Source organism: Alligator mississippiensis, chromosome 3 (genome assembly GCF_030867095.1).
Source record: "Alligator mississippiensis isolate rAllMis1 chromosome 3, rAllMis1, whole genome shotgun sequence".
Taxonomy (NCBI): Eukaryota; Metazoa; Chordata; order Crocodylia; family Alligatoridae; genus Alligator; species Alligator mississippiensis.
The window spans coordinates 114,805,910-114,831,008 of NC_081826.1; the positions used below are offsets into that span (position 1 = coordinate 114,805,910).

The window sequence follows — 25,099 nt, forward strand, 5'->3', positions numbered from 1 at the left end:
ACATTATACATTTACTGGGAGGACTATCAGTTTCTTGCTATGTCCAATCACCTTTATCTGCTTAGGATGTGTGTATATATATATATATATATATATATACACACATGGGGTAGCGAGGGGAGAGGTTGCATGTTTTAATGTAATCTGTGTTAACTTCCCCATGCTCCAGGGAGCAGCAAGAATTGGTTGCCTAGCAGAGGTTTCTCTGCAAAGGCTGAACAGACTTGTACTGGAAACCTTAGGGAGGTTCTAATCTCTCCCTGGTTGCTTGAGAGAGGCATTTGCCTGTTGGAGGTGGTCCTTGCTGCAGGTTTTGTTGTGAGTGCGCACAGTTCATGCATCACAGGTATTTGACAGAGTGTGAGACAGACAGTGAGAAAGGAACATTCTCATTGAACAAACAGGTGTGGACAGTGCCTGGTGGGCAGTGCTGACTGTGTAGCAGCAGCCAGAGGAGTGAGGCAACTGAACATGAGTAGCCCCAGCACAAAGCCGTCGTGCCTGTCACAACCGATGGTGAAGAGCGTGCTAGTGTATCGAAATGGGGACCCTTTCTTCCCGGGCCGCCGCATAGTCATCAGCGAGAAGAAGGTGTCCAACTTTGAGGTCTTCCTGAAAGAGGTGACGGGTGGGGTGAAGGCACCTTTTGGGGCTGTGCGGAACATCTACACCCCACGCGGTGGGCATCGCATCCGGCAGCTGGAGGAGCTCCAGAGTGGAGAGCACTATGTGGCTGGAGGGAGGGAGGCCTTCAAGAAACTCAAGTGAGTGATTTAAAAGTGAAATGAAATGTGAATAACTACAGTAGTATTATTTATTTCTTTGTTTTATTGTGGCAGTGCATAGGAGCCCCAGCCATGGATTGGGACACCCTCTGTGTTAGGAGCTGTACAAACATGGAACTAAAAGACAGCCCCTGTTCCAAAGAGCTTAAACTCTAAGTACCAGTGACAGAGAAACTTTAACTCAGCTTAGAAGTCTTCCCTATCACCTTCAGTCCTTGCCATCATGGTGGCCTTCTAACAGGCTGATATTATTATCATTCGAGTACATATTCATTTGGTGCCATCTCTCTTGGCATTTTACCAGTGTAAGAGAGTGTCCTTAGCCCATAGGGACACACCAGTCTAGCATGTTGGTAGAATGTAACTTTTAAGTGAATGGTACCCACTGGTATCTTGGATATTGATGCCCAGCAAAATTTGGGGAAGAAGCTCCAGAACAGCAGAGTGCTGAAAGGTTTATGGTAAAGTTGGATGAGCCCAAAAGAGGAGTTGTGAAGATCCAACCTTAGGAACAATTTTGTTTCTTGCTTATTTTTTCTTTTCTTATTTAAAATGTTCTGTCTCTCTAACTCTCTGTCTGGGCATCCATCTTTCTTCTCCTGTGCATTCCAAACTGGTACAATCCCTTCCTTTTGACTGAAGTAGTTGAATGTCTCCAGCTTTTTAAAATATAACAGCGTTCTTTCTCTTCCTAGCCTTGCAACCCCCCTACAAAAAAGAAAAAGAAAAAAAAAGAAAAAAAAAAGGGAAGGTCTAAGGTTGGTTTTTGTTGGGTAATTTTGCAATGAGTGACTCTGTGAGAACATTGTGGGAAAGCCTGGGTAAAACGGCAGATTTTCCATTTTGCTCTGAATATGATGAGGTTAGTTAGTGGCTGTTCTTATTTTTTCTGTTACTGAATTTCATAATCTTGGCCCTTTTAATTTTCTGTTTCATTTAGTCTTTGCATTTTTTCTTTCTTTGAGTCACTTAAAGACACAGCTCAGGAGAATCACTGTGAGTTCCTTCTGTGGGAGAAAAGGAATGTATAAAAGCTCAGATCTTCTGAGCCTTGCTCCCTGTAGGCTTGACTGTGTGAAGTGCTGAGCGCAGAGCTAGGGGTCTCAGTAGCTCCCAGGAGTGCCCAGCATGTGGCAGGATGAAGCCCTATAATGCTGAACAAGGTCTCCATTCTCTTCAGCAGTAATCTTGCCAGTTTTGTCCCTGCACCATCACAAAGCTTAAATTTCAATGGCAGAGGTTGAGGTAATAGTAAATGACAGGCTGAATAAACACCTCCTTATTCCCTTCCCTATCTACTCTCTCCCAATCCAGATTTAATGTTGAACCTGAAAAAGAGATTTACTCTACCTTTTACTATCTTACAGTTGCCATATGAATAGCTTGAAGTTGGTGTGTAGTTAGGTTACTGTCAGCAGAACACATTCCACCTCTCTAAATGTGTTTTATGGTCCCCTAACAGGATAAAAGCAGGTAAGTGCATATCACTGGTATGCATAGCTAGTGTCTGCAAAAATTAGGCTGCCTGGATTTCTTGTGAAATCTGGAAAAAGGTGCATATTTTGGAAAGTGAAGAAAAATGTGCATCTATTATAACACACACATTGCATTTTATTTTTTACAGTCTTGGGTATACAGTTATGGCATAAGCATCTTAAGTCAAGAAAGCTTTAAGACAAAAGTGCCCAACAAAATTTTTTTTTTTATGTAGGGGCTGATAAAATTTGGGCAAATTCATTTTTATATCAGGGTAGAGAAATTACTTTCGAGTGCAGTTCTGCACTTGGCAGGAAGGTAGACCGAATGACTTGAAGACCTTTCCACCTCTAGTTTCAAAATCACTGGGTTTGTTTACTGTTAAGAGATGATATAGTGCTATACATTTACACAGAACTTTATAAACATAGCCAACACACTGTGGAAGAGCTTACAATCTGTAGGAGCGGAGAAAAGAAAGGCAAGCTAGGGCATGGAATGGCAGGTAGCGATGGCCTGTCACTGAGAGAAGATGTGAGAACTACTCGCAAACAGGGGAAGAAACAGAGGAAAGGCTGTTTTTAAGAGTGGATATTTTGGAAGCATTTGAAAGAGGACAGGGAGAGAGGGGGAGTAGGGATGTTCTTCACAGATTAGAGAGAACCAATTCTAGACTGAGAGAACAAAAACTACTGTAATAAAAGCATGATTCCTATCTTGCATCCTGTAGTAATTAAGCAGAAGTAGTCTTATTTTATATGGGTATAACTGAGAAAAAAAATCAGGCTCAGTATGTGTTGTAATAATAATATTAAGTTTGACATTAGTCATTATGATAGAGTAATATTGAGTTAAAGTGGACTTTGGGATGGAACCATGTGGAAACGTGGGAGCCTGATGAGAAGAAGTGCAGAAGGCAGAAGTGAGTTAAGGATTTCCTGCTTCCAATACAAAACATTTGGCCAGTTTTCACCCAGACATCTGGGACTAGGAAAGAGAGAAATTTCTTTCAGACATCAGAGAATCATATACTTAAGTGGCTAATTTCCTTTCTAAGCCCCACCCCAAGTTCTATAATTTAATACCATCATTGTGTCTGTTACTCCTAAGAGTAGTCATTCAAAGAAAACAATGGAACCTCTATTTTAAACTGGTACAATAAAAGCCCTCGGCATTGGTTTAATTCAGCTCACACTGAAGTCAAATGGAATTTAATGGGAGCAGAATTAGGCCAATCTTGAGCACCTTAAAAAAATCCATCTGTACCAGAAAGCCATTGTAACAAGAAGAGGAAAAGATTACTTCCATAAAGAAAATTCTAAAGAGAACAAGTTCTTCTAATTACCTATGTGTAAGCTTGTGCAGTATTGCGGGTGTGTACTTTAGCACAGTTGCAAATGACTACAGAAGAAACGGAAGTCTAGGTCTAGCATCTCTGTAGAATTCCCATGCCTCAATCTCAGTTTCTTAATAGGAGGCTACCCAAGCTCCAAAGACTTTTGGCCCCTAACCACTATGGGTGTATTCAGGCACGTGAGCGAATCTCCTCTTCTGGTGCTCAGACATATCCCTGTATCTTCGATCACTATCCTGTGACTATCCCTTTCACTTACTTCTTGACTGTGCTTAGTAAAGAAGTTCCTAGCAAGAGAGCCCCTGGAGCTACCCTTTCAGTTTCATGATTGGATTGGATGACCCAGCCGTCCAAAGCAGTTGATTACTTGCTCATTTTAAATAAGTAGGCTGGGACTTTCTGTATCTGCTAAGCTTAAGAGTTTTATTCAGACTCCAGCCTCTATCTTCCTTGTTAGAGACTGATCTTTGTTTTTGCCATTTTTGTTCTAGCCCTTTGGTAGTATTTTGAGGCATCTGTTTCCTGTGGCAGATATGTCATATCCCAGCCACTGCTGGGACATAATATTCCTGATGGACTATGGCTGAATCATGACTTTCAGGCAAAAAGTGCTGATGGGAGATTTACACCAAACTCTGCTCACCTCCCTCCCTCCCCCACAAAACAGAATATGATTTCATAGATTTCATAGACATTAGGGCTGGAAGGGACCTCGGAAGATCATCGAGTCCAGCCCCCTGCCCAAAGGGCAGGAAGTCAGCCGGGTTCATAGTATCCCAGCAAGATGAGCATCCAGTTTGCTCTTGAAGGTGTTCAATGTGGGCGCTTGAACCACCTCCGGTAGCAGGCTGTTCCAGACCTTGGGGGCTCAGACAGTAAAGAAATTCTTCCTTATGTCTAGCCTGAAACGGTCTTGTAGTAGTTTATGACCATTCGACCTAGTCGTCATCCCTCGGGGTGCTCTGGTGAACAAACGTTCCCCCAGATACTGGTGGTCACCCCTGATAAACTTATAGGTGGCCATCAGATTACCCCTGAGCCTACGCTTTTCCAGGCTAAAGAGCCCCAGGGCTCTCAGCCTGTCATCGTAGGGTCTGCTTCCCTGACCTCTGATCATGTGCGTGGCTCTTCTCTGGACTCTCTCAAGCTTCTCCACATCCTTTTTGAATGATGGGAGAAGCTTTTCATTGAACTCTACTTGCCTCCAGAGGGAATAGAAATTCTCAGCAGAAAGTGCTTTGGAGTAGACACTGCACTGAAAGCTGCAGATATTTCTCAGCTTTCCAGTTGAAAGAGTTCCAGTTAAAACATTGATGTAGCTCCAGATCCAAGTGCCTGACAATCCTGGGAAACCCCACATCTGTCATAGTTTTAGGAGTATTGCTAACAGGATAGAGTTAAGTCAGTTTAAGTGCTTTGGTAGAGGAGTGCAAACCCAGATTTATAGTTCTAGAATTTCTCATGTTTGAGGGTTTATTTGACTTTCACTTTCTTGGAAGGCAGTGGGGGACAAAATGTCTATGAAGATGAAATAAAAGCTGCAGGACATCAGTGGGTTCACCACCTACTGCCTTTCAAAAAAGTACAAGTGAAATACACCCTCAAGCATGCAGAACTCTATAAGAAGTAGTGTATTTTAAAACAGAGCAGTAATGTTTGGATGTATGTACATTTTTATCTTTTCTGATGCCTATTTATCTAAACCTTTTACTAGCCTTCATAAATGTAAATGTAGTGCCTTGAGCCTGTTCCTTACCAATGGATTTGCAAAGGTCTGTACTTTTCACTGGGTCCTGAATCTAACTGGGGACTCTTCCTATATCTTTTGTATCAGCCCAGTCGATATTCAACTAGCGGTAGCTAGTAAACATCTTGTGATCCTGATTTAAAAGCCCTTTATGTGATTGTGGCATGATTGCTTTTCTGTGCTGCAAGTAATTGCTTGTCAGTATAAAAGTTTAGTTATAATTCTATCTGTGCATGCAACTGTACTGGTATAAGAAAATGTGTTCATGTTGTTGAAGTTAGATGCTGCTATAAATGATTGATACCATTCTTTCCCTCCCACAGCTATTTGGACATAGGAGAAGCAAAGAAAAAGCCTGTAGAAGTCAATAATGAGGTAATTCAACTCTTTAAAAAATGCTGATATTTATGATAACATTATATTAATCATTATATTAAAAATTCTATAATCACTTTTACAACTGTTATAGAAAATTTCAGCTTGTGTTTTAGTATGTCTTGTGTTCAAAAAATTATAAAAACTAAGTTCTTCAACACATTACATCAGCCAGACTTCCTTTATTTTAATGGCCAGGACTATGAGGAATCATTTTTCTTCCTTTCAGCTATCACTGCTGGCAAAGCCAGTAATAAAACAATAATAAAATCATTTGATTTGTGTGATCATTAGAGCTGGTCTTAAAATGAAGTGTTTTTCTGTGTGAAATTTTTGTTGAAAAATTAGTTTTTGGCTTTTTTTTTTTTTAAAGGAATATTTTGGGGTTTTGACCAAAAAGATTTTAACAGAAAGCTTGACATTTATTGGAGAAAGAAAACACTTCTTTTGAAAAGTGTCATTTATTTGAGAACACTGTTTATATTAAAACCACTTTTGTTGGAAAATATTCCAGCAGCTAGTCATAATTCTCCAAACGCTCCTGTCTCTTTGAAAAGTAGTGATATAGTATTGAACAGGGCAGTGATATTCAGACTTCCTCAACCGGAGAGTTGCACTGGAATCAAATCACAAGTCAGGCAAAAGGTAGGACAGGATGCTAACTGGTCTCTTCAATCACAACTAAGAGAAACTGGTCACGAGGGATTTTTGCGTGCCCAACCCCCTTCACCTCTAGCGTCAGAACTTTTGCCTTTGTTGCTTGTGCCTTAATAGCCCTAGAGAGTACCTAGTTAAGTGGCTCATTTGACTTGCTTGTGAATTCCATTCTATTACTTTATATCAAGGGTGTCACACATATAGCTTGCAGGCTGAATTTGGCCAGCAGAGCTGTTCTGTCCAGTTCACTGGGCTACTGGTGGGGTACTGGAATTTGGGGCATGTGGCCTAGTGAAACATTTGGGGCTCTTTAGCACTGAGCTTGGCTTGCCACCAATGACTCCCCTCAACCCATTTCTATTGCCAGACCCCTTGCTGCTGCCAGACCCCCTGCTGCCATTGCCATGGTGGCCAAGGTGGTACCCTGGGCTGGATCCAGCCTGTAGGGAGCCCTGCAGTCCAGATCTACTTTGGAGCCCCAAGTGAGTTTGACACCCCTGCTTTATATGTACGAGGAGCTGAATTCATCTCAGGACATATCTGAAGGTTTTAAAGCTTTGCTGTTAACAGCAGTGTTATAACTTACATTACTGAGGATAAAAAGACAGTTCAAAAGCTTGCCAGGGAAACTGTAGCCTGAGGGAGAGGCCAAGGATCATCTGCAAATACGGTGCAAATCCTAGTATCTTTTGCAGTGGTGTGATGCCATGGGATGGGTAAGTCTGATTTTTTTTTAACATGTTGCTGCTATATACACAATGAGAAATAATAACAAAAATGGTTATCTCATGGTTTCTTTTTGCAACCTCTGGCTGACAAAGAGCCTCATGCCAGGAATATTGCTTTCTGAGGGCAGTGCACAGTATTCTCAGCAATGCAAGTAGGAATTAAATGTCTGTATCCTGGGGTAACACATACGTAGTGGTGGGAGATCATGGATGATGAGCACCCTAAGGGCATTTGCTGTGATGCTCTGATACTCTTTATTCTCCAAAGGATGTACAATATGATGCAGATTCCAGCTGATAAACATATTTTTAATTTTGTAATATGTGAGCATGTTTCTTAAAAGGACATGACAGTCACATTTATTTAGCAAGTCTAGTAATTACAAGTAAGATCTAGTTTTGCTATAAATGAAATACTATTTCTTTAACGACTTGCTTTTCACATGGAGCAGCCCTTTGTAGGAAAGAAGCATTGCTGATTTCCTGTATAGTCACTCAGTTGCATTCCTGTTCTTTGTACAAGTCTGTTTCACAACAACAAGACAGAAGGCAGGGCAGGGTGGCACCTTAAAGACTATTTGGGTCAGAGAGGCATGAGCTTTTGTAGGCGGCAGCCTATCTTATTAGCTATAATGAACTGGGCTGTTGCCTGTAAAAAATCATGCCTCTCAAAACCAGCTAGGTGCTGTCCTGGTCTACCTTCTACCTCACTCAGGCTAACATGGCTAACTACTCCTCTACGAGCAGAAGGCAAGGAAATGTAATTAAGCTCTTCCCCAGATATAGGGCTTCAGCCTCTCCCTAAAGTGTATGTGTAACTCTGAATAGCATTCCAAAAGAAAAAAAATGCTATAGTGCAAGCATCTATTATGCTAGCATTTCCACCCCACTTTACCAATCAGGCCTATTTCTGACTTGCAGTATCTCTCTCATTCCAGGCCTTAGTCTCTTGAAGAGACTCCGTGCTACTCAAAGTTTGTGAATCTTGCAGAAGTAAATTAAATAGTTTGTGGTGGTGTAAAGTGCACAAATAGAAACAAGGTCAAAATTGTTATTCTCACTCTTTATGGTGGCCCAACTCAGAATGCTAAAACCCATGTTTTGAAATAAAATGATTCACCCATTGCTGCACTTGTCTTAACTCAGTGGTGCTCAATTTTTCAACCCTGTTGGCCAGATAAGTGGCACTGGACAAGTCTGCAGGCCAGATTGGGCCTTGTCCTGCCTTTGTTCTGAACTGAAGGAAAAAAATCCATAGTGATGGAGACTAATTTTTGCTTTATTCTTTGCTGTTTTCCAGAATGCCTGAGCATGTAGATAGCACTATGTTTTATACTAGGACACCACTGGGAGAAATACATCCTAGGTACCTGGAGTAAGCGGTTTTGCTGAACCTGAGAAAATGACTTGTATTTCTTCTTCCAAATAGAGTGCTTTTTTTCACTCTGAGGCATAAGTCCTCTTAATAATGAAAAGCATTTCATGTCTTTCATGAATTTCCTAAGCAGATCACTTTCTTTGCACATTATAGAAAAAGTCCGTTACTGAAAAAGTGCCCTTCTTAGTCTCTTGGCTACTGGAATATAACAACACTGCCAGTTATCATGATGACTGCAAGTCTCACTACTTTTAACTGCAGTGTAGGATGCATTTTTCTAAGCAGGTTGTAAAGTAATAGAGTAAGTCTAACAGCTTTTTGGAGTTAGTCACTCAGATTTGACTAATTTGAGTTTAGAAGAGGAGGATCATTAGCTCTACTTTAACAGTACACTCTGGCATGATGTAATACATATTCCTGGATACGGGGCACAAGCCTGGCTTCATAGAAGTTGTGAGAGGGGAAGGAAAAGCCACCCCAGCGTGGCCTGGACTCTCGCCTGACATGCCCCGACACTCACCTTAGGAGCTGGGAGGGGACTCTGACACAGGCTCGGCAGTTTTGTAGCTGTCTGAATCTGAGTATAGGCGAATGCTGGGGGCATGGCTTTGGAGCAGCATGAGCTGCTCAAAAGGCAGCCAGGGATTCAGCTGAGCTGATGCCGGGAAGACAGGAGCAGAATGCTGGCTGGGAGACACCAGCTACAGAGCCAGGAGGCTCCAGCCCCAGCCACCCTGAGAAGGAGCCAGCCACTTACTGGAGGACCCCAACAGGTGAGGCAGAAGGTAGCCTTGGGGGCTGACTGGGGCAAGGGAGCCCCGTAGAGGGGCAGCAACCAGAAGGGTTGTCACTGGGAAGCGGCAGGGCTCCGACCGGGAGCTTAGGCACTATGACTGGGGATGGATCCTCAAGCCTGCAGGCATCCTCAGACAGCCCCAAAGGGGGCAAGGCATGGAGGATCAGAGCCCCCAGAAGGGGGAGAGAGGTGACACCAGCTAGAAGGACCAGGACAACCAGACCTCAGGTCAGCCAGGCCCCAGGGAGGGGACGCTAGAAGAGCTGGTAGAAATGGGGCATAGGATGGTTTCCTGTACCCAGGCCCACTGAAGGAGAGGGGGACAGATGAACCTCCCTAGGAGATCAAGGGCCCCAAGAGAGAGGGAGACAATCTTGGGAGCCCCACCAGCAGGGGCCAGTCATTCTCAGTTAAGTTTGCAGATTGACCCTGGACGGAGCAAGTTAATTTCTTAGAAGAGGGGAAGCCATCCTGAAGGCAAGGGGCAAACCCCTGAAGATTGATGGCCAGGAAGATCCGTCCCTTCCAAGGCGGGCAGTGTGGGAAGACCTGTGGGGAGCAGCATCTACCCAGGCTGAGGACGTGGTAAGGATGGGGTAAAGGGGAGGTTTGGAGCCCCATGAAGACACCCCAGGGCCAAGACCCCTCCAGGTCACTGACAGGGAACTGCCTCCCCAACAATAACATCAGACATGGCAGGCGAGAAAGGGGCAGCACCCAGACCATCTACGTGACATCGAAGCTGGGTCTCACTGTGACCTTCGCTGGGGGGCAAGGCACCAACAAAGAGGGCCCCCAAACCTTATAGGACATACCAGCGACAGAAGTCATTACAGAACTCCTGCTCCGCTGACTACAAAGGGGTGAGGATTTCACCACTGGTGCCAAGCAACAAGGTGCTGAGCATGCTAGAAATACAAGCAGACACAGGAAGTGGGAAGCTACACTGCTTTCCATTTTCTTTATTGTTGCAGGTTTGATAAGAAAAGTCTTTATTATACCTTCTTAGATTTTACATTTCATTTTCTTGTTATGCTAAAATGCCTACTCCCAGTGGTCACGTGTCTGTAAAGTAAAACTTAAGAGTTGGTGTTGACTGTCCATTTTACTTGGACTTCGGAGGTCATTTATAATCAACAGAATGTCTGCTACACATACTACTATCCAATTTTATGTAATTAGTATATTCGGGAACAAGAATCTGAAAATGAAATGAAACCTAATCAGTCACAGTCTGTAAATGTCCATCCAGGGTTGTATAGGGCAGGTAAATGGCATGATCATTTTTAATATACTAACCTTTCATTTCTGGAAATTGACTTTACAACGGTGCCTGCTGAAAAGCTCCATCTCCATATTTATTTATGTTAAAATAGTTATTTGATGAAGTAAGCCCCACTTACACCACTTTATTGTCATGAAACTAAAAGAAAATGCACATTTGGGAAGGAGGGAGGGCATCAAATCAGCTTTGTTTTTAATTCTCTCAGTTTGCTTTGCCATAGGAAACTAAAAATCATTTTAATCCCAGGGTTGTGAAGGTGTCTTTGATGCTGGCATTCAAAGATGTTATGGTGTGATAAGGCACCATTTAAAATTGAATTTCATAAGTAAATGCCATCCTTGTTTATTTCATTAAAATAAATACTTGCCTAAGGGGAAGGAGCAAAATTGATAAGGAATAAAATTGATGGCCCCATCCAGCAAGTGGACTTGTGTGCAACTCTTAAGATGACAGTCATCATATTGACTTCAGTGAGAAAATACACATGAAATTATGCATACCCCAAAGAGTTTGGAGGACTAGGGGCTACATTTTTAGTTTTTTTAGAGGTTAAGGAAAAATGTAGGATAAGTTGTTATTTATCTTCATTTCAGTATTTTCCTGAGTCCCCTTCTACAGCAGAGCCCTAGGGTGCTAGATGTTGAGCAATGAGCTGACTTGTGGCTTTGCAATCCAGTTTTAGTTGCCAGAAGGGTAAGGAAAGGTCTTTAGACAGAGAGCCACCACCACCTTCCTCCTCTATTTGTACTGAGGGTGAGAAAGTAGCTGCCCTCCCCAGCAGCTCTACCTCTCTACCAAGTTCTTAGATAGTGATAGAACCGGTCAGGTCATGTTTTTCCTTTCAGCACCAAGGCAACAGTGTGATCTCTCTGCATTGCAGCAGGGATGAACTTCAAACTAACAATGGCAGCTGTTAAAAAAAAAAAATTGCTGCTGAGGAAGAAAACACCTACTGAGGGTATTTGTAAGTGGTCTGTCCTGCCACTGGAAATTGTTAGCTGCTTTGGCTACCTATACACGCGTGGGCAACTGGTGCCTCCTGAGTCTGTGGGGGGCACCAGCGGCCAATCGCCAACTGGGAAGGAGGGGGTCCTTCAGTGGCTGATCGCCAACAGGGGGGGGCGGGTAATAATAGAAAACCAGAAGTGCCACTGGCACTTCTCTTGGCGCCCCCACTCCCCAGTTGGTGGTAATCTCAGGGGGGGCCCCTCTTGGGGGAAGGGCCCTTCCAGAAGTGCCACGGGCCCTTCTCTCAGCACCCCTACTCCCCGGCTGGCGAAGGCCAATCTGAGGGGGGTGGGGGCATGTGCCCCGCTGTAACCCTCCTATGCATCACCTATGTATACATGTGCTCCAATGTGTTCTAATTAAACTGCTCCAGCATTGGTGCAGCGCCATCTATATAAAGCCCCTGCGCATTTCAAAATGGCTGCGGGAGCGCTTTAACTAAAGCTCGCTGAATGAGTTTTAGTTAAAGCATCCTGTGGTCATTTTTAAATGTGCTGTTGTATTTTAATTAGAGCAGCTTTCTGGGAACTACTCTAATTAAATGCCCCTCCTCGCCAGCCCTGAGCATGTGCATAGGCAGCCTTTGATTCCAGGAGAAGCTACCCCCTCTCCTTATATGAGCTGGGAGGAGGAACACCAGTAAAATATGTTTCTGCTCTATGTGGAATTCCTGAATGTTGGAGTTGCAATGAGAGTTATCCTGGAGTTTCTACATTATTCTATGGGAGTGTCATGCCAGGACATAGCAGACCGGTCTAGGGCCCCTCAGGGGTCAAGATGCTGACCAGGGTCAGGATGGATGAATGGAATCTAAGGACAAGCCAGGTAGGGAGCCAGAAGGTTAAGCTAAGAGTGAGGTCTAGAAGAAATCCAGGAAGCTAGAGGATTGTACAGGGAGTAGAGTCAAAGATTAAGCTAAGTCAAGAAGCCAGGAGATCACACAGAAAGCAGAATAAAGGAGTGAGTTAGAGGGACCAGCAATACAGTCTTGGGTCAGGTTGAGCCCCATTGCCCAGATACTTTCTGTTCCATGTCAGCAGGGGGACCCCAGCGATTGTGGTGCCATCTTCCAGTTGCTCATCCGTTCATGTCTCCAAGCAGTTTCATTACATGGTGTCCCCTGGCCTCTTGGACTTGTCTGTGGCTGCTGGTTGATATGCTCTGCTTGGTGTGTCCCCCTTGGAACACTCATTATTAACCTTTGCCCCCCCATTTCTTTCCCTGTTTTTTTCATTAGTTGTCCCAAGGAATCATCCCCATCCCAATTGTTGCACATTCAGTTGCCTCCTTAATTAAGGGAGGCTCATAGTTGTTTTAGCGGCATTAGGCCCACTGTTACTCCATTGCATAACAAATGGGCCTGTTCTGTGTCAGGATTATATGGCAGAAGTGAAGGGTTAGGTGATCTTGGTCAGCCACTCAAAGACGGGGAGTAGGTGGAGGGTTAGGCCCTACGGGAGACTTCAGGCCAGCTTTGACTAGCCTGGGTGATTAGCCAAGGGGTGGTAGGCCTGGATGAGCAGCAGTACTGTCAGTCTAAGGTCCATATTCTAAACTGTGGTCTGACAGAGAAGAGGAAGTAGACCTGAGGGTATCAGCACTGGCCTGCTCTTGGCCTGTCAGTGGTTCCTTATTGATTTTTGTCTAATAATAGTGCTACTACTCTGCACCTGTCTAGTGACATTTAGCAAGGATGCCAATACTTTAAATAACAAGCACCGTATGTTATTACTTGAGAAATACTCTGCACTAAGGTAAAAGGACAAAGGCAGTTTGACTTGTAGCATGCCTTTTTTTTGTGTGGATCCAGGTTTTCCTATTCAATAGATATATTGCCAAATGTTGGACATTTATTTCAGATCTCTGTAGGAGGATCTCAAGCATTTGTTCTTTGAAGGCCATTGCATTGTCAAAGAGCAATTACTTGAGACTCGCATCCAAATAGAGTTCATTCCTGTCAAAGACTGTATGCAGTCCAAATACCGTGACCTATGTGGTGCCAGGTTAGTTTGTTATAAAAGGTAAGTACCCAAGTCAATCATGCATAGATAAAGAAATGACCTTTTTTTTCCTTGTGCTGGATATGAGAAATTGATATAGATCTTAATTTTTAGTAGAGTAATTCATTTAAAATTCTAAACTAGTATTAAAAGCAACAAGATGTCTGAATGACTTGCACCGAAAGCTGAAATCAGGACAGGTGATGGAAATGCACAGTTCTTCTAGCTAAAAATAGAGGTTCACAGATAAGAATCCATGGCACAACATATACTATTAGAAATTGCAGTTGCAGGCTCCCTCACTGATTTTATTATGATTGAATGGATAGAATAGGTGACCTGTCCTCTCACTTCCACAATAGCACCACCATGCCAAGGACTTATTGGTAGACCACTATGGGGAGCCTTGCCCTGCTATTTCATGATGACTATGTCTTGAATTCGGTGAAGTTACTTCTCATTTCTACTCTTGATGAGATTCAGGCCAATCTGTGATCACCGAGCTTCATATATGGTGTATTCTATACAGTTTGTAACCAGTATTTTAGATGAATCCAAGAAAATCTAGTATTCAGTTCTTTCGCTCTCAAAGAGCCTGGGTGGAAAAAAACATTTAAAAAGGAATTCTAAATGTATGGGATCAGATTCTTGACTGCACCCAGTATCAGGTGCACCTAGCAGTGAGCATAAAAAGGGAAGGCAAAAAGACACAGCTGCAGGCATGCCAGCTTGAGTGTAGAGTAGCCAGTTTATGGGCTGCTCTGAATGACATTGGCAGGCCCTTCTGTGGCCTTTTTGCTACCAAAGAAAATCTTTCTCTACGTATTCCTACTACTATGCTACTTGGGGGGAAAAGTACAGTAGCAGAGATCCACAGTATACATACATCTCAAATGATATGCTTAATTATCTAATACATCTCTGGGGAGAACATGGGCCAACATAGCTACCATTTGGGGTTTTTTTAAATATAAATAAAGCTTTATTGTTTGTAAAAGGCAAAGAACATTATTTTTCCTGTCATAAGTTATGAACGCTTATGTTTCTTATGTGGTATCTGTGATATAGATGTTTTTCTCACGTTTAGGTGTACAGATGGATTTTAGTTGCCCTTGGACTGGCTTTGCAGTTGGATTGCTTAAGGGCAATTTGGACTTTATTGCCCATAGAAATTATAAGGAATAATTTCTTCAGAATTCTATTTGAGTCTGAGAAATTTATTCATTTAAAGAAAGCAGATACTTTACAGATAACAGTGGTTTGAACATGATGGAGTATGCAAACTTTTACAGCGTGTTACCATAAGAGCAACGAATCACAAACCCTTATCTGAATAATAGCAAGCATACTGTAATACTAAACCTTCCAATAGTAAGAAGTGCAAATGAATGTTATCGTGTCTGTGTGACATGAGATCTATTCTCTGTTTTATTTTCTAGTCCTCTAATAAAGCTCATTGGTCATAGTGTTATATTTGTCCTTGGATGCTGGCAGACAGGTTTTTCCTAAATGGCAACAACCTTCCATTGTCTTACTCAGTGATTGGTTTTTGGCTTAGATTTCCAGGTGACCACATAGCAAGCTGGAATGAAAGTATTTCTTTAAGTTGCTGTTGTCTTTGTTGTTGCTATCATTATTACTATTATTTTACTTTATTAGAGGATCTTTTTTTCTTTTTTTAAAGGCTTTTTACAAGTTAAGAAAATTACAGCTCAATATATATAAGTATGTAAAGAGGTAGGAGTATATTTTTGGTATGGCAGTGTAATATCTAGTTTGGTGTCTGAGCAGTTCATCAAAGAGTATTATTTCTTCTTGTCTATTGTGCTGTTAGGTACACAAACACTTACAGTAGGAGTTATTTATGATACAGGCAGGTGTGTGTTTGGTTGAAGAAGTCATTCTTTCCAGGTATTGTTAGGTAGATGGCAGGATCATGTCCTGCCTGCTTGGGTACAGTATTGTAGTTTTAACAGTGAGTTTTCACCATTTATCCTATGTTATTTTATAGCATAAGGATATTATTGTTTAGAGCCCAGTGATCTTTCAAGAGGTTTTTGCACTGTTGGATGCTATCTACAGTTTGTTATAATCCTTTAATTTCTTGTCTTTTCTGTTGTCATACTTAGTTCTGGGTTCCTTTTTGTCAGCATTGCACAGTTGTGCAGTTTCTTCCAGCTGTTGTTAATATTTTGAACATGTAACATTCTTTGAAGGTGTGTACATTAGACCAAAGCAGTTTGAGATTTTTATTGAAATGTATGTCAAAGAATTTCTGTGAGCTTTCATGCATGATCAGAATGTTTGGGAAGGTAGGTAGCTCCAGATGACATACTAACCACACAAAACACATCAATTCCTGGGTGTAGAAAAAGAATTTGATAAATTTCCATTGGAAGTCTCTCTGAAACATATTTAAAAAAATATGTGTAAAAGCATATCAGAGGTTGGTTATTGTTCCCTGCTTCCTTTTTTTTTCTCATGTATGTAGTGACTTAACAATTTTAGCATCATTAAGAGCTGCATCAAGTTTGGCAATTAGTTCTCTGGACCTATGTGTCTCAGAATACATTTGAACTTTTGGCACTACCCATCACAACCTTGGAGTGCCTGCTCCAGGAAGGAGATACAAAATGACCTGGTTAGGTGCCTAATACCCCCACAGTTAATGGAGAGACTTCAGAGGTGCCTAAAAATGATTAAAGTGTATGAGTCTCTCTAGAGGGGAGAATGTGGAGCAGTACTCACTCCAGAAGGCAAGTCCAAAAGTATGAAGGCACTTAGGAGTAGTCAGTGAGAAACATGAAAGTTTAAGTATTATGCATCCTTGTTCACTAGTAATTTCCAGTGCTTAGCAGTAGTGTGTTGGAGAATGCTGCCTACTGAGTTTCCAAAGGTAGGCAAATCAGTAATAGTGGTGGTGGTGCTGCTGCCTGCTCACCTTCTGCTCAATAGGCTAGTAGTTACAGCATTCATCCAGGAAATGTGGGTGGGGCTGTGTTCTTGGCTGTCCTTGCCCTGTGAGGATTTAAACATACATCTACCACATACCATGAGAGTGTCCTCAACCCCAGGCTAGCATATAAGATGAAGATAATCACCCCAGCCCCCATTCCTATGGTGAAGCTTGGCCACTGGGCAGACAACAGTCTTAGAGCCAGGAGACCCATCCAGGTAGGGCCTGTCTCTGTAGTTAGAGGATTCCCTTGGGAGAGTGAAGGCCTGGGCTCTGATCTTTGCTATCAGTCTTCTTTCTGTTTTCAGGTAATGACTGTCTAATGTAAAATGCCTTAACAGTGCTCAGAGCAAGCAGGAGGGAGTTGGCTTAGTGGTTAGAGCACACCCTGGAGATGGGAGTCCTGGGCTTTTGTTCCTACTTCCCTACTGTTTATGCATCTTGCATTATGCAGTCATTAGTTAAAAACAGAAATAAGTTGAGAAGCAGACACTAGAACTGAGGACTTCTTCATTTCAGGAGACTCCTTTAACCATTAGGTTTCAGAACTGGGGATCCCTGTTACTTGTTTTCCTTCTCACTCCATGACTTTTGCATTCGTCTCTGCTTGGTGCTCCGGCTTTTATTGGAGATATGAGGGCTTCCTAACTATCTTATTCTATAGCTCACGGATTATGGCAGTCTCTTGGGAAGTTAAAAACTTGTCAGGGTGCGAGGGGTGTAGGACCCACATCCTGAGCAAATATGTTTAAATGCTATGTCATTGGGCAGAAGGTGGGCAGTCTGGCTTTGAACTGAATTCAGTGCTGTCGATGTGAGTTAACTGTGTGTTTCTGGCCCTTCCCAGGGACTCAACCAGAGCTTGACTGCCTCATGGGGCCAATTTGAATGGCTCTGGAGGTTGGGGACAGTTGCTGAAGCGAGTGCAGAAGGTTGCTTCTGCTCAGGCGTGAACTCCCAAATGTGGTTTTCTGGGGATGCTGGCAGTCCCAAAAGGAGATATGTACTGGATTTAGGCATGCAATGAGATTTTAGGAGGCTGGCTCCTGGCCAGCGTGAATCTCTATCTAGGACTTTAGGCACCTAGTCCCTGCCTGAGTTTCAGCTAAGTTCCTACTGAAACATTTTGATCCCACTGGGTCTTTTAGATCTTTATGAGGTTGTAACTGGTTGAATTTGTAGATACTGGAATTCACGCATTTGTTGAATTAAAATGAAAAAACAAGTTTTAAATGCTGGAGTAGACCTCTTGTTTTCACATGGTTATGCATCTTTTCCATATAAACATGTATTGAAAAATTCCAGTATGCTCTTTATGCTGATTTAAAATATTAAATTAAAATTTACTTGACAAATAATATCTATGCCCAAACAGTGGGGGACAAGTTGCTGTTATGGCAGGCCAAGTATAGATTTGTTTCTTATATTTTCAGTTGCTGATCATAAAGATTTAATTTTCAGGTCCTCAGCAGAGGAGAGAAGATGGAGGATAGCTCATGGAAACAGGTGAGAAACTGTTGGACTAACCTGTTCTCCATTGTGTCCTGAATGCACTGTATCATAAATGCTGGGGTTAGGCCATTTTCAGGCCATGCTAATCCTCCTTAAGAAGATTTTTCTGAGGTTCAAAACAGCCAATAATGTATTAACAAAATAACAATAAACAAATCAACAACTATATACAACAAGCTACAATACAAAAGGTGCCCATACACGAGCAGGGAGGCTGTTCCGACGTGCTGTAATTACAGTGCGTTGGAGCAAACTCGATTAATTGAGTCTGTTAGAGCGTGGTAATTACTGCACTCCAGCAGCTTCCAGCATCTCGTGTATCAGCGTTCCTGTACTTCAAAATGCGGCAAGGGCACTTTATCAAAAGCTCATTCAATAAGCTTTAGATAAAGTGCCCCTGCCGCCATTTTGAAGCACTGGGATGCTAATACATGAGATGCTCTGGGCACTTTAATTAGAGTGGCTCTTGGAGCTGCTCTAATTAAAAGCATCCCACCCCCTTCTCCTGGAGCACATATATACACACACCCAAAGTGCACCAACAAGCAAGGACCCAATACTATACCATATGCAAATAGGTGGCAATAGAGAGCATATGCACTTTCTCTATGCATCTGCGGTAGCCGTACTACAGACACCACCCTGACACAAACCATCTCAGACACAAAGGAGAGGAGATATTGGCCACTCACTCAGCCCTTACTTGCTCTCAGTTATTTGGTCCAAACAACCTGCCACACATGAGCAAACTTACAAGGACACACCATCAGGGACAAGATGAGAGGCCAGGTGCTTTCTGAACTCTTCTTTAAAGATGACAACCAGACCACACACCACAATGTTCACTCTGCAGGGACCATGCTGGCTTGAGCACACACTCAAGCACCCCACTTGAGCGTACTCGCCATCCCATTCAATTCCACTTGAGCCCCTAGCTCGCAGAGTCAGGACTCTTTTATACAGACAGATCACCCCACATCTGTCAATCACCGACCATCCAGTCATACCCTTGTGTGCACACCACTATTCCATTGCAGATGGCACTTCACACCGCACACAGCACTCGATCCAGCAATCACACAAACATGCTCGCTTGTCCCTTATGCTCTTCCCATCAGAGTGCGGGTTCTTATTGAGCATGCTTACAAGTCAATCTCTGGGCAGATGCTAGCAAGGGCAATAAGTTCAGGGCCTTCTAACAAGTTTTGACCCAAGATAACTAAAACCTAAAACATGGTCCCTACATCAGGAATGAGCAACCACAATTTTGTTGCTATAAGAATGCCATGCACATAATACTTCCATATGTCTGGAAACAATTTCACTTTATGTACAATGCTCATCCATATTTCCATTTAAATGTGACAGATAAAGTCTCTTTAATTGTTTCTCATTTCTCCATATCTTAAATTCAGTTTCTTACAAAATTTGTCTCTGGAGCCCAGTTAAGACATTCCTTATTATATGATGCTGGATACACTTAGACTTCATTAAAAATCATGCTCTGCCTATCATATACAGAATGAAACTGATGCTACTCTTGCTATAATCCACACTATGAAATTATCAAAATATAAGGATGCACTTGCTGAGGTTTTGAATTAACTTTGTACTCGCATTATGTGAAATTTGCAAATAAAACATTTGATATAAGTCTTGAATATCTGGAGCAGCATCTTTTTAAAGTTAAATTTTGTATGGCATTGTTTGGTAGTTAGTATCTTGGTAACATAATTAGCACAACAAGCCATACAAAACAGTTACTCTTCTGTGTGTTGCTAATCAAACTAGTACCAGGAGGAATCAAGTGGAATTGACCAGACAACCTGTGAAAACATAAGCAGTGTCTGTGGGTTTAAACCACATGCACATACCACTAATTGGAATTATGGGTTTTAGAAATCTAATCAGAAGCAGCATATGGCAGTGTATATATCTTAATTTTTTATAATTCCATGTGCTTTACTTATGGACTGATTCAAAGCCCACTAAAAGACTCCCTTTCACTTGCATGGGCTTTCAATCAGACCCATGGAGGTTATAGGTTTTGTACTGCGATTGATACGAAGTCAACACATCAGTCGTTTTTGAGCAAATAACAAGGCTGCCTCTTTTTTTCAAATAAGATGACTTCAGTTCCATTTTGGGGTCAAACTGCATTTTTAGAAAGGTGAAACTCCAAATTGCTACATTGCCTTTACATTGCAGTAATGCCTTTCCTGAATGTTCAAAAATCGTGAATCAGGGTCACAAAAATGACATTGGATTAAAACTCAAGAGGTTAAAAAAATAGTGCCTGTGAACTTGCCTTTCTGGCTTTCATTTTAAGGCTTCTTTTCTGTAGCTCTAAGAAACATACCAAATATCGTGATGTGGTAAAATAGTGAGTATTAGCAAATCTATGTCAGTGACTGAAATTAACCTCAGTTGTAGCTTTGCTTGAATGAAGTCTGTCAGATGGGTCCACTTATCTGTGTCTGTAAACAGGTAATTAAACAGTGGAAAGGTGGCACCTAGTGATTTGAATAGGTCTATTTCTTTTATCCAGAACAGAGCTGCATAATAAGCTTTCCCAAAGCAATTAGGTTCCTGCCATGGGAGGATCTTTTTATATCCAATTCTGCTGTTTTTTCTTTAGGTTTTGCTAGAGGAGTGGGGCTGGGGTGGGGAAAACTCATGCCTAAGAATGTTTTATGTGAAAAAAGTGAGATAGCAGATCAGCTTTGTTTCTACAGCCAGCCCATTCATTTAGAAGAAGAAGAATCTGAGAGAAATGGCTACATTCCTTCTGTCTCTTCCTCATATCGGACACTGTCTATGTAACATGAGTGATGAGTGAGATGATGGTGCCTTTTTAGCTATGTATTAATAGGCAGTATCAGAGGGCCACATATTTAACGAACATAAATGAAAATAGTCCCTCTAAATTTAATGAAGCTAAATGGATTGGTATAGCTGAGCATCTGGCTCAGAGATAATTTTTTATACTGCCTACTGCTGTGGTTTTGTACCACTGCCCACAACATCTGAGGAGATTATGAATTCTATGTTGATGCTATTTCCCTTACCAAGGGATTAGCTAGACTACTGTATAAGTACCCCCCATGAATGTGATGCTGGATAAGACACTGGAGCACAAAAACAGAACCTAAATTGATGAAGATCAGCATCCTTTAATTGAAGCCAATTAAGCAGAACTAGTCTGTAATCTCTGACCCAAGAAATTTCAAAGATACATGTTGAGTGTAACAGATTTATTCCTTCCAGGACTTACATTTATGGGCCAGATTCATCCTCTGAGGCAGATGGGGTGGGGGGAAGCTATAATCCTCCTGTACTGACAATGGCAGCTGCAGTGAAGTGGCATTTACCTTACCTTGGAAATAAGCAAGAGACATTGTTGTACCTAGGGAGGTCAGCTTTAAATACTTTGGACTTTATAGGATACTTGCTGGAAGGTTTGCTGAGTTGTGGCATATCATTTTGGCCTGATGCGCATATTTGCCCAATGTGGGCTGCACTGGTTGAGAGGAAATGAGTTTCCATGTACAGCAGACTATCCAGGGAAACAGGAGAACCCAGTGAAGTAATTCTGACACAGAGTTGTTACATGTGTTTTAATGCAATGAATAGCTATAAACTCCCCTGGCTTTGCTTCACTTCTGTGACACTAAGAATAGGCTACTATTTGAAGACCTGGGGATAAAGAAATTATGGCCAAACATTATCATTATTTTTCACCATCCTGTGATGCAAAGCATCCACAAACCTGGTTTACTGGTAACTCAGTTATTGGTTCAGATCACAATAATGACACAAAACATGAAGGTCTCTATACCTTAAAGTGTACAAAAAGAGCTCTTATATTTATACAGGAGGTAAAAGTACATGTTTCCTGTGACTGCTTTCTCCTTTTTTAAGTGGAGGTGGCTGTTATCTTTCTAATGGGCTTTTGATCATCAGACCTTGAACATTCTTTGCTTTTATGTCACAAGCTTTGAACCTTCAGGATGCTGTGAATTAATGGGGTTTTGCTCCCTTGACCCTAGCTCTACCCTAAGGGAATGTAAATATTTGTTTTCAGTTTTCCTGGGCGCATTGATTAACAAGTAGGACATTGTGAGAAGCTGGCTAAGTCATTAGCCCATTACATGAGCTGATAAGTTTGGTATGCGACATGTGTTGAAATCTTTCAAATTTCAAAGGATTAGCCATAACTTAACATGAGTAATGAGTGAGATGTTAGTCTTTTTAGGTACGTATTAATAGACAGTATCAGAGGACCACATCTTTAACTAACATAAATGAGAATAGTCCCACTAAATTTAATGAAGCTAAATGGATTTATATAGCTCAGCATCTGACTCAGAGATCAGTTTTTATACTGCCTACCACTGTGCTTTTGTACATGCATGTGGGTATGTGGAGAAATCTTTCAGTTGTTCTGTTTAGTCCCTTAGACACAGACACCATCTTTGAGTGGAAAAGGCAGCAAACCAGTTTTTAGTCATGCCATGTCTTAGCTACAGATTAACTGAATTCTATCTTCACAGCAGTCTGTGGAGGTGCTGCCAGACTTCCACACTTTGGCACTTCAGCTCAAAAATGTTTAGTAATGTTTGATGCATGCTGGAAGGAGAAGACAAGCTGAGAAGAGTGTTTCTGTTTTATTTTTAACTCTTCTCAAGCGGATAAGTCACCTTCTGTTTTAGTCCTGGTTGTTCTTCCTGATGCAGTGGATATGGAACAATCCCAGCAGTTCACTCCTTCTCAATCCTGCTAGTGGGCTGGGCTATCCCAGAAGTCAATGAAAATAATGTTTAATCAGCTGTGCAATTTTTAGAGATTATGCGGTTGATCAAAGTCTTGCATACTATGAATTTGGCAGGAGTTTAAATATGTTGCTAGACTTGGTTTCAGGTTTTACGTTTATAATGGGTGTGTCTCCTCCTTAGACGGGGAGGAGAAGGAGGAAAGTGAAGATGTAAAGCACAGCGCTCAGGTCTCTGGAAGATGTTAATAAAAATGGTGCCATTAGGATCTGAGGAATGTTATGACCCATCCCAAAAATTGTGTGTCCTGCCATGTGAGACATTTTCTGGGATGGGGCATAAAATTCCTCAGATCCCAATCGCAACACTGCAAGTACCGAAGCAGGTTCTGGGGCTGTCCTTGTGCATGCTAACAATTAGCTGATTGTCAGCATCAGACCCAGAACAGCCCCTGGTCTGAAACTATGTCCAGGGCTGTTCCAGGCTGATCCTGACAATCAGCAGATTGATAGCATTAGCCTAGGATAGCCCTGGGCCCAGTTACAGACCTGGGGACATCCCAGCTGCCCTTGGCCAATGCTGACCTGGTCATCAGCATAGGTGGGGATAGCCCTGGGTCTGGAGACACATGACATACATTCAATTTAAGGTGCCATACAAACCATCCACACAGCAGTGAATTGACTTAACTATGGTGTGTTGCAAATTATGGCATGGTTAGCACATTAATCGTGCCATAACTGTAACATCTGCCAGGGCTAATAGATTCCAAAACTATAAATGTAGCCAACTGAAAATCATTGTGTATGTTAACTGTCTCAGACAAGAAAAAGAAACAACATTTGCTACAACTTCGGTTTGTATGATTCTGGCCAGAGGAATACAACCCTTTAAGCTTCAAGATCCATAGTAAGCACAGTTCTGATCCAACTGGGGCCAGGTTCTCCTGTTGCTTCAAATTATACTTTTAGTTACTTCCTTCTTTACTTTTTAATGTTTGACATGCTCTTAAAGAAAAAGTTAAAACCTTTGTGTGTCTAAGAGTCCCAAGCTAATGTAACAGACACTTCTGCTGTGTTACTGGAAGTCTGCAGGTCAGCAGCTACACTCAGTGATGATTCCATGTTGAGGCTTCCTGCTCATGTTGTATTTACGGTGTCACACATTTGTGGTCTTCATGTTACAAGTATTGCTTAAGCCAATGTCTTGGATTCATGAATGCTAAATTCACTTACAGCATTTGAGAAAATACATGCAATGTTAGTATTAAACTTTGGGTATGTCTGTCTCGTTCCCTTCAACAATCCCATGCACAAACATGTGAATAGCCGCATTTGTGTAGTACTGCACCAAGGCTAATAACTTCTACTGAGAGGCCAACTAGTCTGCCCAGAGTGCTGCACTAAGGTAACTTCACTCTTTGTAATTTAAGTGGTGGGGTGGGTTGCGTAAAGTAGCATTTTTTGGCATGGCCAGTTGAGTGGTAGAGCCATATCTTTAATCTCTTACTCTGAGTTAACTTCTTCGTTAAACAAGCTAAACTTACATGGGTTTTCACGTGGGAATATTGTCTAGTAGTATGTAATGTAAGTTCATTTGATGTAATGATTTCATTGCTAAACATGCTGTTTTTGGTTTCTTTTGCTATCAGCCAACAGTGGAAGATGTAAGTACATGTATTAGATAGTACTGTGTGTTGTATGTATTTTGTGTACATTTGGGGTAAAGTTTGTGAACATTTAAACTCTAGTATCAGAAATGATGTGTGGAATTCTGTTGGGGAACCACAGTCATTTTTATTTATCCCACTTAGAAATGAATTCACATTCCAGCTGTCTAGGTTTCAAGGGGCCTTGGGAAGATAGGCACCTCAAGTCCTTCAGAAAATCAACAAGATATAGGCATGCGGGTCTCTTAGAGTCTTCCAAAAACCTAAATGTTCTTCTTAAACTAAGTCACAGAATGGAACTAAGATAAGTTTGGCAGCAAGATCTAGACCTGGGAGGATCCATCGTCAATTTTCTGTAAATGTTTGAGGCTATGACTACTGTGGTCTAAAAACAGATCTCAGAAGGTAAGCTGAGTTTGGATTAGTGATTGGATAGGAGTCCTCTGCAAAATGCGAGGTAGTCATTTTGCAGAGTTAGTAGGTGGCACTGTTTCTTCTGAATGCATTCATTATTAGGATAAATAGGCCTATTGGAAATAATGTTTTTGTGAATGGAAATAATATTGTTGTGAATAAAATTCATGGTGCTTGTGGGTATTTG

At 41.9% G+C, this 25,099-nt stretch overlaps 1 protein-coding gene across 4 annotated transcripts in view; it reads left to right on the plus strand.

Annotated features, from left to right (window-relative positions):
- DCDC2 (doublecortin domain containing 2) overlaps positions 1–25,099 on the plus strand; it is a 95,109-nt gene that overhangs the window by 689 nt on the left and 69,321 nt on the right. For 2 of the 4 annotated variants that reach the window (XM_019490429.2, XM_019490431.2), the window contains exons 2-4: positions 405–764; positions 5,686–5,737; positions 18,007–18,051. In XM_019490429.2, coding sequence (XP_019345974.1) covers positions 405–764; positions 5,686–5,737; positions 18,007–18,051 — 457 coding nt within the window. The remainder of the gene's footprint in view (positions 1–404; positions 765–5,685; positions 5,738–18,006; positions 18,052–25,099) is intronic. The other 2 variants (XM_019490430.2, XM_019490432.2) reach the window with 1 other exon arrangement.